This window comes from Leuciscus leuciscus, assembly GCF_965113295.1.
Source record: "Leuciscus leuciscus genome assembly, chromosome: 10".
NCBI lineage: Eukaryota > Metazoa > Chordata > Actinopteri > Cypriniformes > Leuciscidae > Leuciscus > Leuciscus leuciscus.
In genome coordinates this window covers 12932969-12951795 of record NC_138734.1, presented here as the reverse complement: position 1 = coordinate 12951795, position 18827 = coordinate 12932969, and the positions used below count along the sequence as shown (strand labels likewise).

Below are 18827 nucleotides of genomic sequence, written 5' to 3'. Positions count from 1 at the left end.
GTCTCCAGTGTCTCTTTCTCACCTCACGTTTTCACTCTAGTGCTCATTCTTTTTAAAAAGACATGGTCACGCATCCACTCAAACTCTAAATGAATGAACAAGTTCTCATAAAAGCCTTAATGCTTCTACATTTGGCCATACTGCCTCAAGGTTGCTCTCTGAACACCGATAAACGCAGTGTAATATATTACAGTTAAAATGTAGTCAGATGGTGTTTTACATGTGTTACACATCACATGTTGCGGTCCAGGGTTGTTTTTCAGATTCCTGCCTTTGTGGAGACAGTTATAGCGCTGGCAAAAGGCCATTATGTGCTTACATTTTTGTGTGTACATGTCCTTAAAGGGATAGTTCACCCAACAAAAGAATATAGTTCTATGTAAATTGACAAAGAGACAGGATGATAGAAGTAGAATCACTAGGATCACTAGTACAGCAGGTGGGAATTGTTGGATTGATTTCCGTAGAACTACAAAAGGGCAAAGAGCCTTTTCTATAAATTGCTCCCAACTCTGAAACCAAATGAGTTTAAAGCAATACATTAAATGAAGTATTTTACATTGAAGGTAAAGTGGTGGTTTAAAATAAACCAGAACTGCACGCATATAAAAAATAAAAAAAAGTGTTTGTTTTAATTAGTTATTTATGCCAGGGTTGGGAGCATCCTTAAAATAGGTACAGGTCAGTAAGGATTGTATTTGTATGTGTATAAATGACATGCTCTATTAGCTTTATTCTATGATTAGTAGTAGTTTTTATTTGTATTTTTTTATTATAATTTTTATTTATTTTTTAAGCCTTTCTAGGGACCCGAGACGCTTTAGACCCGAAAGTTTATTGGAGTACATTTTATAAGAAAATACTATTTCAGTCTACTTCAAAATGTCATGTTTATTTATTTGTGAAATTGTGAATTGTTTCAAAGTACACCTATTTTTTCAGTGTATGAAAGAGAGCAGAGTAAATATTTAGTTAAACATCTCTATTTTTGTGTTCATAGAAGAAAGAAAATCATATGGGTTCTGTTTTGTGTAATGGCTGTTCCCTGATCCACAGAATTGTTCAATTATGTAAATGAATTTGTGCAGCCCTCAGAAGCTTTTACGTAACATCCCTATCGACTGTTTGCGAACATGATTAAAAGCTCAGGTTAAATAGCTATGATAGAGAACAAATTGTTTTCAGCTCACTATAAGTAGGCAATAAATCTTAGTGTGTTTGTAGTCATGTGTTTTGATGTGTTTGTGTGCGTTTATGCAGCTTTTCCCATGGTTCGCTTTAGCCCACACTCAAAAGTTTAACATTTGTGCTCAAAGTATGCATTGACAAGCCGTTGGGTTTGCAGTCATCTACACAAAGCCTCTGCATCTTCCTAAAACAGAATGTGTGTTTGCTCTCTCACAAACAGACACTCTCTGGCCCACAGACAGGAAACTGTATTAATGGCTTGGCAGGAAGCCACCATCCAATCACAGCGCAGAGCTTGTTGCTATGTGAGTTTGTAGTCTGCCCCCACTGAACTCTTAAGAGGAAAGTTTGCTGAGGTAAATCTGAGAGGTAAAGTTTCCTCATGCGTGTGTTAAGGTCATTTTTAGTGTTTGTTTGCTAGAAAAAGCAAGACTTAACTGCAGATTTCAAAACAGAAAAGTGGGACAAGGCAGGAATTTTGAGGCAGACTGCAAACGTTCAATAGACAGAAACAGATGTAACAACAACATTTTACCTCCCATGAGAAATAGGGCAAAGTCAATAAACACCAGTCTTCTGATATTTGTGTAGGATCCGGTATACAGGGTAAATTGGTGAAAAGCAGGCATGAAGGGTTTGCAGAAGCCTGAATGGATAAAGTCTCTTTGTATTTACAACAGAGAACAAAGACGCCATGGCAGCCCATGGGAAAAACAGCCCTGACACAATTTTTGAACAAATTCTAAAGCAGCATAATGCAAAGTGCAGTGAAAAAATCCATCCAACATGGTGGATGGACAAATGTTGATTATAAATGGATTTCATTAAATCCAGAAGTGTATTAAGTAGTTCAATCTAAGTAAAAATGTACTGTTTAACTTAGTGAAAGTTTTATGTTAGCATGTTGTTTAGCTAACAACATTATTGTCTAACTTTACAGTTATTGAACTGAACTGAATAAACACTGAACTGACTTGAGCTAAAAAATGACACTCTGTCATCATTCATTCACCCTCATGTTTTTTCAAAACTGTATTACTTTCTTTCTTAATAAAAAGTACATAATAGTGTACATTTTGATAAATGTCCGTTTTTTTGTCCATACAAGGAAAGGCAATGGTCTCCAAAATGGTTTGGTTAGCAACATTCTTCAAAATATGTGTTTTCTACAGAAGAAATAACAGGTCATACATGTTTGGAATGACATAAGGGTGCATCAATTATTTGAATTTTTGGGTGAACTGTCAATGTAATATTTGTGTGCTCAATATCATGCTGTTAGCTTAGTAACATGCTAACATAAAACTTGGAATCATGTTCCGCATGCTTCACACTAGGAGTGCTGTTTGTTTGGCACCCAGAGTTGTTGCCCATGTAGACTATTACAAATCAGTAACTTATGAGGTTCACACTGTCTTTGAAGATAGCTGTGTGTGTAGGCAGTAGACAGCAAGGCAGCTCACTAGGGTTTATAAAAGAGCTTCTGTCTCAGACTGCTGTGAAGTACATCATGGTGTGGTCGGCTTCTATTCATGGCCTATTATAGGAAGTAATTATAGGGATGCTTTAAGATCAGCCAGTGAGGTTGACCTGTCTGTATTCCATCTTGTCTCTCTTTCTCTTTCCTTTTCTGTCTGGTCATTTGCCTACTGCATCAGAAAACTGTACGATGATACTACCATGTTTTTTGGACATGTACCACAATATCTCACAAAAAACATGGTACCCAAAATCAAAAGAAGCTTGTTATTAAGTATCATTAAGATATTCATGATAAGTTCCAATTTCATAGCATTTCATAACAATTTGGGGTAGGGGTGGACCTCCTTGCATACTTATTCCCAAAAAATTTACACATTCATACAATTCGGATACAAATTCCTACGAAATCGCCAGCTTATAAAATGTTTTCCCGTAAAATTGGGTAGGACAATTCAGCCACCAACACACCACATCAAAAACAATTTTCACCCACCATGTAAATTACATATACCAAATAATTTACCATTTTATATATGAAATTAAACTTGATATATGATATTACCATCTGATACCATCATTGTGCATTGTACTATTACGGTAAAAATGGCTTTGTAAAGGCCCTGATATACTCACGCTGAAGTTCTTTTTCGTTCTTCGCTTAGGAATAAAACGAAGTTCAAAATACGTGACCAGTGTCATACTGTTAAAGCATATCCCTTTAAAGCATACTGGGGCCTTAAGGCCGGATCGTGTATAGCCATAGTTTTCCATCACAGCTGTGGGTTTTGGAGCGATGATTTCTGTGTAACCTGATTGCCCTTCGGAGTTCGGACCCTGGCATTCAAACTCTTAAAAAGCCCCCGCTGTCTGACAACTTGTCTCAGTACATCTAGAACATTTATTAGCAATGGACTTCAGACAAATTACTTCATTTAAAATGTTCTTTTATGTCTAAAGGTCAATGAAGTCTAAAGCAATGCCACTTTATGCCAGTCAGATCAGTGCCAGCGTCCTCTAACGTCTATGGGTGACACACACAGAGAGAGAGAGACAGAGAGAGAGAGAGAGAGAGACTGCAGTACTGCTCATCTGTTCTCCACTCACACTAAACTGACATCATCCTCTTTATCTGTCCCCTCCCTCCTGTTTTCTTTCTTCATGATGGATTCATCTCTGTTCTTCTGTTCTGGCCAACAGATGAAGTATTGACTCAAGTCACCGAGACATTTAGAAAGACAAATCTCTATGATAGTCTATTTTACTTGAAAAACATCCCTCAGAGAATGAAGATGCCATGAAGAGATCAAAGTCTCAAATCTTGTTGTGTTCTAGATTAAAGCTTTATTATTCAGATGGACGTAAATATCCCAGGATGTAAATGAGGCATTTATATTTTATTTACATAAAATATCTTTTTCATTTTATTTACTTCCCTGAAATGACTTTGCTTCCTTGTTTCACTCTGAAATACATCACTTTATGGAAGTAAAATATTGCAAATTCTGTTTTATGTTATTTTAAAGGCACAGGTATTTTAAACAAGTAGGCAACCTCTTCTGACTACCCTGGGATCCATTTTAGCCCTACTCCATCAGTGTGTAGTTATTTGACTCCTGACTCTCCATATAGAGCTGTAGGTTTAAGAGTGTGCAATTTGTGTTAGCAAATCAGACAGTGAACTCCTCTTCACCCGCACCAATATGTCCTGTAAGACAAATATAGACTCTTAACCCTCCGAAACCCCACTGTACAAGCCAACACCAGATCTCACCCCTGTGTTCATGTGACACTGTTTGGGTGCATGCATTTTTTTTGTTCTTATTTGTGGGTCTTTGTGTAGTTATGTATTTGTTTGTGCATTTAAAAAAATGTTAGAAAGGACCAGTCGACACAAAAGTTTGTCCCGACGAACTTTACTTTCTAGTTAACCCTTAAAAAAACACATACCTCGGGTCTTTAGTGACCCGGGACTTCATTCACTACCCTCCTCCTCATTCATTTTTTAAAGTTAGACATCAGCCTTCTTAGTATTCTTCAATCAATTCATTATAAACAATATAACACATTTTTTTTTTATAAAAGACTTCCTGTTTACCCATTAATTTTTTATAAAAATTGAATAGGGTTACTAGCGACCCGAGGTGTGTAACAGTGTAAGTAGCTATATTCGTATCCCAAACTTTGAATGGATGGAAGATGGAAGAGTTTCTAATCATGAATATTAAGTTGCAAAACTAATTAAGCTGCAAAGAAAATATCTTTCTTTCTACTTTAATAATAAGAAATGTTTCCCGAGAATTAAATCTGCATATTAGAACGATTTTTTTATCAAATAAATGCAGCTTTGTTGAGCATAAGAGATTTCAAAAACGTTAAAACATCTTCAGTAAAAATGTAATTACCTAAGCATGTTACTTGTGACACTCCATCTACTAACACAGGACAGGAACAGAGCAAAAGGTCAGGATTTTTGTGTGCCCAGTTGGACAGCCCTTTGATGGGTAATAAATCACCCCTATTTTAGAATGGCCTACTTGTGTTGTGAGAAATCTTGGCTGAGTGGATGTCACGGAGACCTGCAGTAGTCTTCATGACCTTCTGCCTGTGAATCTGTCTATAGCAAGAGAAAATACATGGTGTACTTGTTGTGGTGTGTTTGTGGTTGCACAGTACCGAAGTAAAACCTCTCACAGCTGAGAGATATGGAATCTGCGGCAGGCAGCAATGGATAAAACCAATAAATGGTGCAATTATATTAATTAGACAACATAAGTGGTCTTTTTAGGTCACTGGAACATGTGGATCCTAGTTTGAGTCACGTTGTTTTTGTTTTTTATATCGGTCTCAGTGGAAGTAGTAGTGTCGGATGAGAGAGGAAATGTGTTAGAGCTGGACAATATGGCTAATATATTTTGTATTTTCTCGGAAAAGTGTGGCTTTGACATCACAGGTAAAATGACATTAAACTCTTAAATTTGAGATGTGATATTTAAAAGTGATGGCGTTGAAGAATTTTTTAATTAGTGTATTGAGACATGGAAATAACTGATTTATTTAAATGAATCATATTCGCAACTCTATTGACCTTTTTACTATTGAGGCTTAAATCAGAGACTCTGTTAAGGCGCAGTGACAATTGCTCGAAGGAATTTCATCTGTGAAATCCTGTCATTCCAATAAGTTAGAAAAAAGCAGATTTTGCTTATTTTCAATTTGGTCACGCGAAATCTACCGTGCTGACAGAAAGCTGCTTGGTTTATAGATCTATGGACAATTGACCTTTTTTGCTCGCAAAATTGTAGCCTCTCTCATGCCCATGAATTATGAAATGAGTCTCAATATTAAAATAAAAAGAGCATTATCATCATAGGATTTGTGATATTGTTTATTTTTGTAATACTCTTATTATTTTGTATTACTGTATCTACTGGCACACTCTTTAGGAAACTGAGTGCCAAGTAGTGCCATTTTAATTTTACATTTAAAGTCCCCCTGTGGTGAAAATCAATCTTTTAATGTTGTTTATATATACTGTATATATTTGGTGTTTTTAGTATGCTTTAAGACAAACCATCAAAAATGCTATTTGAAATCGCTGGTGTTTCTGACGTCACAAACTACCTTGTAACCAATCAGGTCAACGAGTGGATCTCTGAGCTGGTGTGAGTGAGTGGAGGCAGGGCTAATTTGCATATTCATAGAACCGCACATAGGCCTACTAAGTGGAGCAAGGGTGTAGAGTTACACTCAAGCTATGTTAAGGCACAAATAAATAAATAAAAAATCAAGGAAAAACATTTAAATATGTCATTTTGGTGATCAAAGATGAGTTTAAAGGTAGGGTAGGTAGGATTTTTCAAAAAAAAAAAAATTCACATTTGTTTAAACTGTCTTTATATACCAATACATAATTAAAATGTAAGTGCTCTGAAAAAGAGAGTATAAAAATTGAGTGACTGTAGACCTTTTAATCTGCAATAAACACAGCTCATTATTTCCATCCGGGACGAAACAATTGATTGGTTTGGGCGACTTTCACTCTCTCTCGCAACCATGGCTACCACCCCTGTTGCTACAAGATCTGTCCATATGCGCGCGCACCCGTTTGATTTGAGGAGTGCAAGAGAGGCGCGGAACCTACGAAGAGTAAAATTATGGCAGAGAAAGAGCATTCAAAATTCAAAGCACCTGCATATGCAGTCAGCGAAGGCAAACAAGGCAAAAACTACTTCCTCGGACCCTGGTTGCCCGCACTCTTGAACGACCTCCTCTGCTTCGCCCTCGACCCCGGACCTGTCCTCGAACCGACGATGCGGTAGGCTTGTCTCCGGAGTGTAACGTTAGTCCTCATCAGAGTCAACAATGTTTTCATCATGGAAACTCTTACATGCAAAACACCGTAGCCTATTATGAATCTTACACGAACTTCACCTTCATCACAGTGTAACTGATGGTAATGGAAAAACGTGTATCAATGCAAACTGTTTTTAGCTTTGCCTTATAAATATAGCTCGTTACCTATAGCCTAAATATAGCTTGTTACCGAATCAAACTAAATATATTTTAAACTTTACCAGTATCGATATGCTAGCTTGATAGTGAGTATAGCCTACTAAAAGCCATCTTATTTGTTTATATTTATAGTGATAAAGTTAGGTATTTTATTACATGTGATTCTGACATGATGTCACTGCATGCACTGCGCTCCTTCCTCTCACTCGTCTCAGGTAAATAAATAAGTAAGTAAATAAATGCGTCTTCAGCTGATCCTGAGCGTTTGGCGTCGCGCGTTCATGTGTTTTGGGGGCGTGGCTTTGGAAGGAGCTCAGAACGGAGGGGTGGAGTGAATGGAAATAATGAGCTGTGTTTATTGCAGATTAAAAGGTCTACAGAGACTCGATTTTTATACTCTCTTTTTCAGAGTACTGACATTTTAATTATGTATTGGTATATAAAGACAGTTTAAACAAATTTGGAATGTTTTTTTTTTTTGAAAAATCCTACCTACCCTGCCTTTAAGGGTTAAAATGATTGACTACAGGGGGACTTTATATTATTATATCGTAAAGATCCGATGTGTCACTGTCACCTTTTGCTATTACAGGTGTATCTCAGATGCTTTTGTGCAGTGGAAGCAGTTTTATATATATATATATATATAAGTTGATCTCGGCTCTTAACCTTTGACCACAGAGGCCTTATCAGTGCACATCGCCTCATGCAGAGAAACGTGTCGTTCTAGAACGGTAGTGTTTAAACTGATCTCTCTGGTGCTGGCCGTAAGCAGATTTACCATGCTGGAGTCATCTGTAATCTGCTATTGCGCCAGCGCTGCATGTGGACTGATAAAACCTCTTTTACATACAAACTTGTGCAGGTACAAGCCGTCTCAATCAAATCTTTCATCAGGCAGTGCCAAACTGTGATGGAGAAGAAATGATTTCCTTCTGGCTGTGTGTATTATGTATTATGTAGATGTACTCTAACATTAACAACTCAAAGCTTCCTTTCCAGTCCATTCAGATCATGTGAGTCAAAGAAAAAAAAAAAAAGAAAGAAAAAAAAACTAACATGCGTGTGCCAAGTTGTTATAATTGTAATCATGTATTCATGTTGGTTTTATACGGTAAAAAAAAAAAAACTTTTATTTTCAACAACAACAAAAAAACTTAACTCTTAACTTAAAATATGATGTGGTGTAAACATATTTCAAGTAAACATATTTCTCTTGCACCCTGAAGAAAAGTATTTATTTTCTTTAAAAAAAAGTTTGTCAATATATTTTCCAAGGTAAAAACGTGTTTTTATAAACATTCTCAATTATTATAATATGATTAAAGCTGCCATCGGCAAGTCTGGCAGATTGGGTCGATTAGCCAAAATGTTGAATGTTTACAACTCTCATGCCCCTCCCCACTACCAGCGAGCACCCTCCCATCGAGGTCGTGCTCGTCAGTGCGTCACTGTGCGTGTGTACCTGATTTTCTGTGAACGCGTCCGTCTCTTCAGCATCTATCAACACAATGGACTCGGAGGTAGGCTGTCCTGGCTAATCTATCCATAGATAGCAATAACCGAGGAATTGGAAGCTTGTTAGTAGATTTTCTCTCCGCCATCACGCTTCATGCAATCTCCAGGCGAACTTCAGGCGTGGCGTGTGCATGTGATATTAACGTGCGCGAGTGAGGGGGGGATCTGTGGCGTGTGCACGACCTGTGATTGACAGTCAGATCTCACACCCCCCTGCGCTGATTGGACCTGATGAAGCGGGAGCGCTGGATTTTTGCAAAACAAATAACACGCTCCAGGTGGAGTTAGAAGCTCGGGTTTTTTTCTAAAACCACCTTATTTATGTTGTTCTGTCGGATTATAGTGTCGATTACACTGAATTTGATCAAAAAAATTTTGCCGACGGCAGCTTTAAGAGCCACATTTTACAACCTTAGCTAATTTTAATCTTGACACAGATTCGATGGTCTTCAGGAGTCCACTTTATGATGTAATTTTCTGCTTTATGGCATTTTATAGATATTTTTCTAATAATTATAAATTATATTATACATTAAATATTTTTATACATAGATATTTTAACAAAATGTTCACTATTATAAAAAAATTAAATGACAAAATAAGGTAAGTGAAAGCAAAATAAGATTTTATTTTTAAGAAATAATATCATGACAATTGTACCAACCTGACATTTTTTACTTTATGCCACAAAAAAATTCTTCAAATTAATTTGAATTTAGAGATTAAGACATGTTATTCATAGAAGAGGTGTATTCAAGTTAATTACATTGTTATGTATTTTATTAATGGCAGTAGTAAAGGTTAATACATTAAGTCATTAAATCATCATGGTTGTCACATCCATGAGCTCATTAATATTTAGGTCAGAAACGTGACGCAAGTCACCTTACTAGTTACCTACCTACTGTACCTACTTGATGCTAGTATGCTAACATGCTACAGCTGGAGAGAGAGTCAGTTTTAGAGACCAGAATATTATCCTGGATCTTTTGACTTGTACACTTCTCATTGTGGAGGGAATTTTACACAGAAAAGCTCCACTCTCTGGTGCTTTCTTCTGCTGTATGGGCTGTTTATATCAAATACAACTCAAAAGGCGATGGGAAAGATTTGTGTCACCTGTAATGGACACATTACACATGCTAGCTGATCATTTCTTTACGACAGAAAGATTGACCTTTATTATTATCTCATTAAAATCCCTCTCTCGCTCTCTGTCAGTCTTGAGGATCGCAGTGAGGGGTGATGAAACATGAAATCGTCCTCATAACTACAGAACACCGACCGCTCTGATCCCAGCTGCCGTTGAGAGAAAATTCAGTGCAACAGCAAATTCCCAGAAATCTTTTTCTCCTCCGCTGCCGCTGGTTATATAAATGCACAGCTTAACTCTCTCCTGCAGTGTTGTGTTAATCTACAGCTGGAGAAACCAGGCGTTTCATTATGCAGACAGCGGGGAGAGTTTGCCATAAATTTGGGTCAAGACTGGTGTTTTTGTTAAGATATGAGGAGCTAAATATATATGTGGTACTGTGTTCTGTTCTCACTTATTAGTGGTCTGCAGTTTGTAGTTTTGTTGGTTTGCTTTTTTATGTCATATCATGGAAAATAAGATATTGCTCTTGCTCTATTGAAATAAAAGAGTTTGATGTACTATATGGAAATACTGTAACAGTCACAACTCAAAGATTCATTCCCAGTCCATTCATACAATTTATTGAAACTAAACGGCAAAAATGACTCCTTAGTAACCATCAGTGTTCTCTGTTATGACGTCACCATGAGTTCATTAACATAATGAACACATTCATTAACATAACATTAACATATGTGCCTGTGGTGACGTTTCTGCTACATTTCAACACTTTTAAAGTTAAATGTCCAGTGAGTGAAGCCAAAATCTCGTTCAGCTTTATCCAAAATAGATGTACGTGAATCTGGCACTGTGCATCTATGCGTCTCGGCAGTTCAGAAATGAAATATATTGAGTAGCGCTAAAATGATAATGCTCTATCACGTTTGAAAATAACGTACCACCTATACTAAACCTAACCGATAGTGTTAACAAAAGCAAACATTAGATGCATTTGCTGAAGCAACCATGCTTTTATGAGTCTTTGAGTTGTTTTTATGACACTCGTGGGACTTGTATCCCTATCAGGTGAGCTCTCATGTAAGTTTACTACGTCACAAAAGCCATACACGTAGAGGCAAATATTTGATGCAAAATATGTTTTGTTTGTTTTTTGTTTGTTTTTTTACAAATCCTGGACCAAAAGTGTTTTGAGGTCATGAAAATAATTGTTTTTTTTAAATAGATGTAATTTACTTATAGGCATATTAAAGGTACATTAGCAATTTAATTCTAAGGCTCGGGGTGGAAAATGGTCATAACTAAATAATGGATTTGTTTAAAGCTTAAAAAAGTCTAAAAGACTCCTTTGTACCTTACACAACATCCCTGTGTTTGCTGACGTCAAACTTGAATAAGAATATTGTGTCTGTAGTTGTGTTTGAATATAGAGTAGGAACATGTTGTCTTGTTCTCATCTGGTGTGTCTGTGTGGCTCAGGTATTCCCTATGGCAATGGCAGAAATCTTTGACCTTGTAGGGACATGTTTTGGTCCCTGTGTGTGTGTGTGTGTGTGTGTGTGTGTGTGTGTGTGTGTGTGTGTGTGTGTGTGTGTGTGTGTGTGTGTGTGTGTGTGTGTGTGTGTGTGTGTGTGTGTGTGTGTGTGTGTGTGTGTGTGTGTGTGTGTGTGTGTGTGTGTGAGAGAGAGAGAGAGAGAGAGAGTCCAGTTGCATTTTCTTATATTTGCACATGTACACACACTAATAATGCTAGCCCAGCACACAAGCGCCTGAAATAGCTCTATATTATATAAGAAACAGTGGTCTGTCCTGTCCTAGATCTAATAATCTCGTACAGTAAACATACTGCTGCTCACTCAAAAATATGTGACATGTGGAGGGTAAAAATATGTAAATTCTGGATTGCTGCAGAATTTGCACATTTTTACCCTCCACATGCCACATATTTTTGAGTGAGAACACCTCCAGGTCTCAAACATGTGTGTTTGTGTATGTTAGGAATGGTCTAAAACTAAATTACTCAGAAGGGACCAAACACTTTCAAAGGGTGAAATAATCCTTTACATGAATTACAACCTTTGCGATGTTACTTTTACACATGTATTGCAATTGTAAAAATAACTACTGATTGACATGCTTCTATCACTGTACTGTATGTACTGTATGTCATAACTCCCAACGTGTATATGAGTTGCATTATTTTGGAAAATAACTAGTTCATAAATAATCAAGCTTGCATAGCTAGAAGCATTTTTGTTCCGGTATGTTTTAGGCCCAAGTGCAGCACTATGCATTGATATATTATGTTGTTTTTTGTTTGTTTGTTGTTGGTGTTTTTTTTTATGTCATAATATTTTTGTTTTGCTTTATGTTGTAATGTTTTTTTTTGTTGTTGTTTTTTTTTGTGGGGGGGGGAGTTTTTTTTTTTTTTTATGATTGCATGTGAGAGAATAAGTTCAGGCAATCCATAACAAGAAAGAAAAGTATGGGGTGCTGGTAATTTATTCTTCCTTTTGTGTTGTGTTTTTCTGCCTCTCGTTTGCTCCTCCTCTGTCTCTGTCTGAACCTAATGTTCTGTCACTCCTCCCCTGCTGAAACTTTACCTTTAACCTACATGAGGCAAATGCTCTTTCTCTGTCTTTCTCTCCCCTTTTTTTCAGCTGGCAGATTTAACCCCTTTCTTTTTCACTCTGTTGTCTGTGGTTTCTCCACGTGCAGTTATCACGTGGGAGGAGTTCCCTGTAAGAATGTGTGTACACACACACGCATATGTTAATGCATACTGCAACAGCCGGCCAGTGCAGTAAAAAAACAGGCTTGAAAAATACACCCACTAAATACTCAAGAAGCCTTGAGATTCTTCAGGCTCTTATAAGATTGTGTTTATGGAATAACGATGAGGTTATGTGTAAACATGGCTGGAATAAACAGGAACAAACATCATTATCTGCTGTCATGGTATTTCCAGCATAGAATCTGCGCAGAGATCTGGCTCTTTGTTTCACAAAGTCGCGCGAGATTGACTATCAGCTGTTCGTGTTGGCTTGGGGTGACGCTAGCCCTGTCCTGCACGTGGCTTTTCCCCACCCTCTGTGCTGACTTCTGTGATTGGCAGGAGCTTGGAATGTGCTGATTGGCCAAAAGTGTTCTGTGCCTCGCCTATTGGCTTAAAGAGCTGTGTTTGTGCTGGAAATGTAGAACACCAAGAGAAGGATGATGTCATAATGGTACTTAGTGAAGGAAAACACAATGTCCCTTTCCTTGCTAGAGTTCCAAATCTTAGAACTTTATTTTGTTGTTCATTTGATACACATTTAAATGAGTATTTTAAATGTGATTAGTATTTTAATGGAGAGAAAGAGAAGTTCCTACTTGCTACTTGTAATCATACTGTGATTTTAAGATTTTATTTCAGTCATTTCATTTCTGACAAAGACAGATTTAGAAAACATTTACTGTTACAACTTGGAGCGATTCACAATTCTATTTCACAATTCTATTGCACTTACACACATTCTCATGGTCCGTACCAAATAATACACCAAGCATGCTTTTTTTTTAACTGATATGCCCCCAAATTGGAAATTTGGGCTCAAAGAAATCCCAAACTTGTGCTAAATATGACATTGTAATGGTGTTCATGCACTCATCTCATAAAAAAAAAATAAAAAATCCTTCTGATGTTAAGGCCTGTTCACAGCAAAGACGATAACTATAACGATAAGGATAAAGATATTGTTTTAAAAATCTTTCACATTTTAAAAGAATTGCAGAGTCCACATAACTCGAACGATAACAGCACAGAGAAACAACATCGTTTGAATCAGCCTGCATGAATGTTTCGCCAATCATTATTACATATTCGGGTCTTTAGCGACCCGGATCTATATCTAACACTGATGGATTTCTAACTGTCACGATATTATAAAACTCTTCTGATATTAGAGTAACAATTACAGAAGAATAAAATAATGTTACCTTTTGGAGCTTGGAAGGGTTCAGTTTGAGCAGATGTTAAACCATCATCACTGTCATTGTCAGAGCTCATTTCCCAGTACATTCAGCATCTGGCTCATATTCGCGATATCAAACATAATTATTCTCAAAACTATAGCCTAATTTTCAACATCTTCAAAATCAATATTTTGATCGCTGACAGCTTCTTCATCAGATCCACCATCAAGTGACAGTGACACTAATATTTGATTGCGTTCAGTACTTGCTCTGCAGTAAATCGGAGTAAAAAGGAGGGTCATGACTTCGAATGAGCGAATGACTTCCCAGGTCACTAAAGACCTGAGGTATGCGTTAAAGGGTTATGGTGCGTTGCTGTGAACTCTAATATATTTATCGTTATAGTATGCTCCTAAGGGGACATGTTGAAGAAAATATGATGTGAGATGGAGGAAAAAATATTTGTCAATGCTTTTGCGTTCTCCGGCAAAAGTTTTGCGTTCCCCCAAGAAACTCAAACTCAAACAAGAGCTCAAAGGTTTTGCGAGCGAACACAAAGTTTCTCAGGGGAGCGCAAAAAATTGGACTTCACCCCAGCTTTAATTGGCCAAGGACCGCCCATGACCGTCTGACCGACATGTAAAGCAACCAATCACAGTTCGTTTTTTCCGCGTCATATTTAGGGGCGTGAAAATGTAAAATCGGTGTCCATACGATAACAGATGCATCTAATAAATTATTAATTCAAGAACGTTGTGCAAGTTTACTGCAACAATGGTGCCACGAACTTCACACAGTTTTGAAAATCCAATGTTTCGTTGATTCTGGTAAGCGCTTATTGTCCCAGTTGTAAACACGATGACTTTCTTCTTCCATGAGAAACCCATATGATAAATTGCAGAATATCAACAGTCCAAAAATGGCAAACAGTACCATAATTATTCCAAAATGTATTTTAAAGGCCATAGCTTTGCGTGACTTTACGGCCACAGGTAGTTATTCTCTAAATATCTTCCCGTCCGCTATATGCCTCTGTGAAATGGCCCAAAAAATATCAAAATATATATTTTTTCATGTTATTTACTATCAGTATTTATCACAATATTCATTGCGTATGATAAATGGAGAGGAAATGCACTCCACATTTTTGTTAGACCTTAAGAATGAATGTAACATAACTTGTTTGTTTAACTTCACTACCTCCAAAGCTACCGTATAAAAACCTTCAACCTTTTAAATATTTTGATCAAATTAAATTGTAACAGTTAATTTACATCAAAACATTTATATTTATAAATGTAAAATATCTGAAACGATTTCCTTAGCTTTGCTGGATAATGAAAGTTTGTTTTTTACCGTCGCTTTTGTGTCCCTTGCCGGTTCCACTCATTTTTTTTTTAATCCTTGTTGTTTCCAGAGCTTTCTTCACCAGTAGCTCAAACCTTAGAAAATGTATCCATATTGAGTAAAAAATGTCCAGAGATTATCATCATCAACATACATTTTATTGCGATCCATGTTTTATTGCCCATCTGCTGTAACTTTTCAAATTTTAGTAAAATCAAATGTTTTGTCAAAACACATTTGAAATGAAATTAAAGAAGATTTCCCTTCAATTCCGACTTGAATATAGGCCTGTTTAACAAACAAAACTTTTTGGGGGTTTCAGAAGACCTAGAACATTGTGCTCAAGTTGGTGTGGACTTTTTGTGTACCTTTTGGAAAACTTCAAAATCATGAAACGGTAAAAAAAAAAAAAAACATGAAGTACACTCTGAATTTTTTTTCTTTTTGTGGATGTAAGAAAAATAGTATATTAATTCAACAGAAGTGGGTCATAGAAAAGTTCTGCACAGTACGTTGTTGTCTAGAACAGCCATTCTGTGTCTCCACCCATTGGTTTTTCAGGATCAAATTTGGTTTGCATAGTATTATTTTAACCACAAGGCGAGCATAGTATGTGTATTCACTTTGTGAACACCAGCTAAAATTATCACCAGTATGGAACAGCCAGTCACCCTAGAGCCCTGTTGTAAAATGTGGTTCCAAGCCATTGACAGATTGGTGTAATGAAAAGATTCCTCAAATAGACTTGAATGCATCAGGATTGTTTTGACACAACCCTTTCAATAGGCTCTTTCTCTTTACAACTATGTTGCATGTACTCCACCCCATGGATAATACTGTGGATTCTGTGCCTTTTCAACCTCAAAGGTCAGAACTTTTTACACTGTATCATGAGAGGGATGTAAAACAGTACTAGATTTCATCAGATAGTTATAGAAATAATATTTGAATGTGCATCACCAACCAACATTTCAAGAAAATATTTTATTTTTATTAGTACATTTTATAGACTTGAAAATGAATGAGTGATAATTAAAACATTTCATTGCAATAGTATAGATTTCCCTCTTTTAGACATTTAAACATGAACATAATGAAAGTTTAAATGAACTGTGTTACACTTTTTCAACCCTATAACATGGTGGAACCTAACAGAGTGGAAATATAAAAACTAAAAGTGTTTGTTTGTTCAGCCAAACAAGAGTGAATTATATTTGTATAATATATTATAACATGATAGGCTGTTGAAATTAAACCATGTTAAACCCAAGATGTTTTTTGAGTGGAATGATGTGATATAATTTATGTGGAATACTGTTTTGGTTTATAAACTTTGACTCTGAAAACACACACCTTTGAGAGAGAGAGAGAGAGAGAGAGAGAGAGAGAGAGAGAGGGCTGTGCAGTCCAGGATGACATACTCTCTGTTGGCCTGGGAGTCTGACGCTGTCAGAACAATAGGCCCATTGGCCGTCTGTAACGGACCTCAACTGCCATGTAGACGCCTTTGTTTGCAGCTCAAAGCTGTGGGTAAACCTACTCTGCTCTTGTGAATCTCACTTCTATCTGCTTCTCAGCAAACATGGAATAACTACTACCAGCACAACTAATCTGTGTTGAACTTTAGCTGTCATCGTGGGCCTGTTTCATTTGCGCATGATCAAATTATGAGGATTCACCTGCAGTTCAAGATTTAATTGGAATGATTAATGAAAATGTCCTATTGAATTGAATTTAACTGAATTGAATTTTAATTGTCAGCTTTACTTGTTTACACATACTGTATACACAATTCATGTTATTCAACAGGTTCATCAGGTTGTGGAAAAATATTTAGGAATTTCTGACTCAGAATCTGAAGTGTCGCATTTTACACGTATTTCTACATTCCATGTAAATTGACAGCTGTTTCTTACTAAGCTGTTTATCAGGTATGTTTTGGTGCTGGAGAAATGGTGTATGCATGTTTGTTACGCCCAGTTTTCACAGCTGAGCAAAGATTGTTTGCTATGGATAAGCTACTCCTGTTTCAATAAGCATTTTTAGTCTATGTCTATTGGCTTTGAGGCTAATCTATAGCTTTGAGGATCTAAATGCTAGTGAACTCCTACAACTAGACAAAATTAACTTTATAGCTGATTTATCATCTTGTTCGCATGCATGGACATTTTTATCCAACTGCTCTTTAGATTGAGTAGGTCTCTCCATCATCTGACACCGACTAATTAGCAAGTAATAAGGGAATGGTTTTGCCACACTGTGAGGTGAACTGCTGACAAACCACACAGTATTTCCTACCCCAAGGAAAGAAAAAAATGTTTCATGGAGACAAACTTGTCTTCTCAGAAACAAACAAAAAATATATTTAAACCTACTGCACAATCTGATAATCCAGATGTGAGAGTGTGTTACTCTGAGAATGGATATGCCACAAGTTATCTGAGTAATCTTGCTCTTTTTGTTTTTGTTTTTTTGATTATTAAATGGCAACATGTCAGTAATTCAGTCCATTTATCTTTTTAGAAGCAGCAGAGGAGTTCTTTGAGTATGATCCTGAGGAGTTCCTGGTGTTCCTGACACTCCTGATCACAGAAGGACGGACTCCAGAATGTTCCGTAAAGGGGCGGACCGAGGGTGTTCACTGCCCACCCGCCCAGTCTGCTATGCCTGTCCTCACCAAACATGAATGCAGCGACAAAATACCACAGGTGGGTTACATCTTTTTATCCACCCGAGTTAGGGCATTTAGTAGTTACATTTTACGATTTGTAAGAGTAAAAATATGAGATGTTAAGATGCATCCAATTAGAATGCCCTTATGCAATAAGTACAAAAGCTGTACATCTCTGAGAAAATACTACCCTTTCAATTCTTTATTAACAGGGACCGACAAATCATCATGTCTGGAAACCTGATTGATAACAGTCAAAATGTTTGAAATTCCATTTTTTGCCACTAGTGACAAGGAAATTGCACACGTCACCTTTAGGTTGTTGTGCATACTGTTTAGGTTATTTTGCATCTTGTGTCATGCAGTAAAGAAAGAAAAAACTTTTTTCCCAATACAGTGTCGTCAGGCAAGGAGAATAAGGTCAGAGGTCATGTTACTATGGCGCAATCACATCCCCATCATGATCGAGGTAATGCTGCTTCCTGACTGTTGCTACAGCGATGAAGGCTCGACCACAGACTGCACGGACCTAAATGACCCAGCAATAAAGCAAGATGCGCTCTTACTAGAGAGATGGACTTTACAGCCAGTACCCAGAGAGTAAGACATACTAGTCACTTACAGTACTTGTAATATACATTCTTTCACACAGATCTAGGGAGATTTAACAAAATGGTTTTGGTATTTGTTGCAGAAGTGGAGATCGATTTATTGAGGAGAAAACCTTGCTGTTGGCCGTGCGTTCCTACGTGTTTTTCTCGCAGCTCAGCGCGTGGCTCAGTGCCTCTCACGGACTTGTACCTAGAAACATCCTTTACAGGTAACATACTCTACAGATAAACAACTTCTTTCAAGGGTGGGAAAGAATGATGAGGTTTTTCTGATGTAGACAAGAGCTGTGTTTGCTGTCTATCTCAAACGCTGTGTTCTGAAACAGTGAGCTGTTGATTCCAATAAGGTTTGTCGTTAGTAGCACATTACAAAGTTAAATCTGTGATAGTCTAATAATGATCGAAATACAAAAATGTAAAAAATTAGTAAAGTACTAATAAAGACATGTAG

General features: G+C 37.0%; 1 protein-coding gene and 1 long non-coding RNA gene across 2 annotated transcripts in view; one reads left to right on the top strand and one right to left on the bottom strand.

Annotated features, from left to right (window-relative positions):
* Positions 1–18827, bottom strand: part of LOC309508646 — a 192728-nt gene that overhangs the window by 32990 nt on the left and 140911 nt on the right. The gene's annotated exons all lie outside the window — the stretch shown is intronic.
* Positions 1–18827, top strand: part of atosa (atos homolog A) — a 40927-nt gene that overhangs the window by 13926 nt on the left and 8174 nt on the right. Inside the window, exons 2-4 of the mRNA XM_082182884.1 lie at positions 17618–17802; positions 18163–18365; positions 18460–18585. Of these exons, the coding sequence (XP_082039010.1) occupies positions 17618–17802; positions 18163–18365; positions 18460–18585 (514 nt within the window). The remainder of the gene's footprint in view (positions 1–17617; positions 17803–18162; positions 18366–18459; positions 18586–18827) is intronic.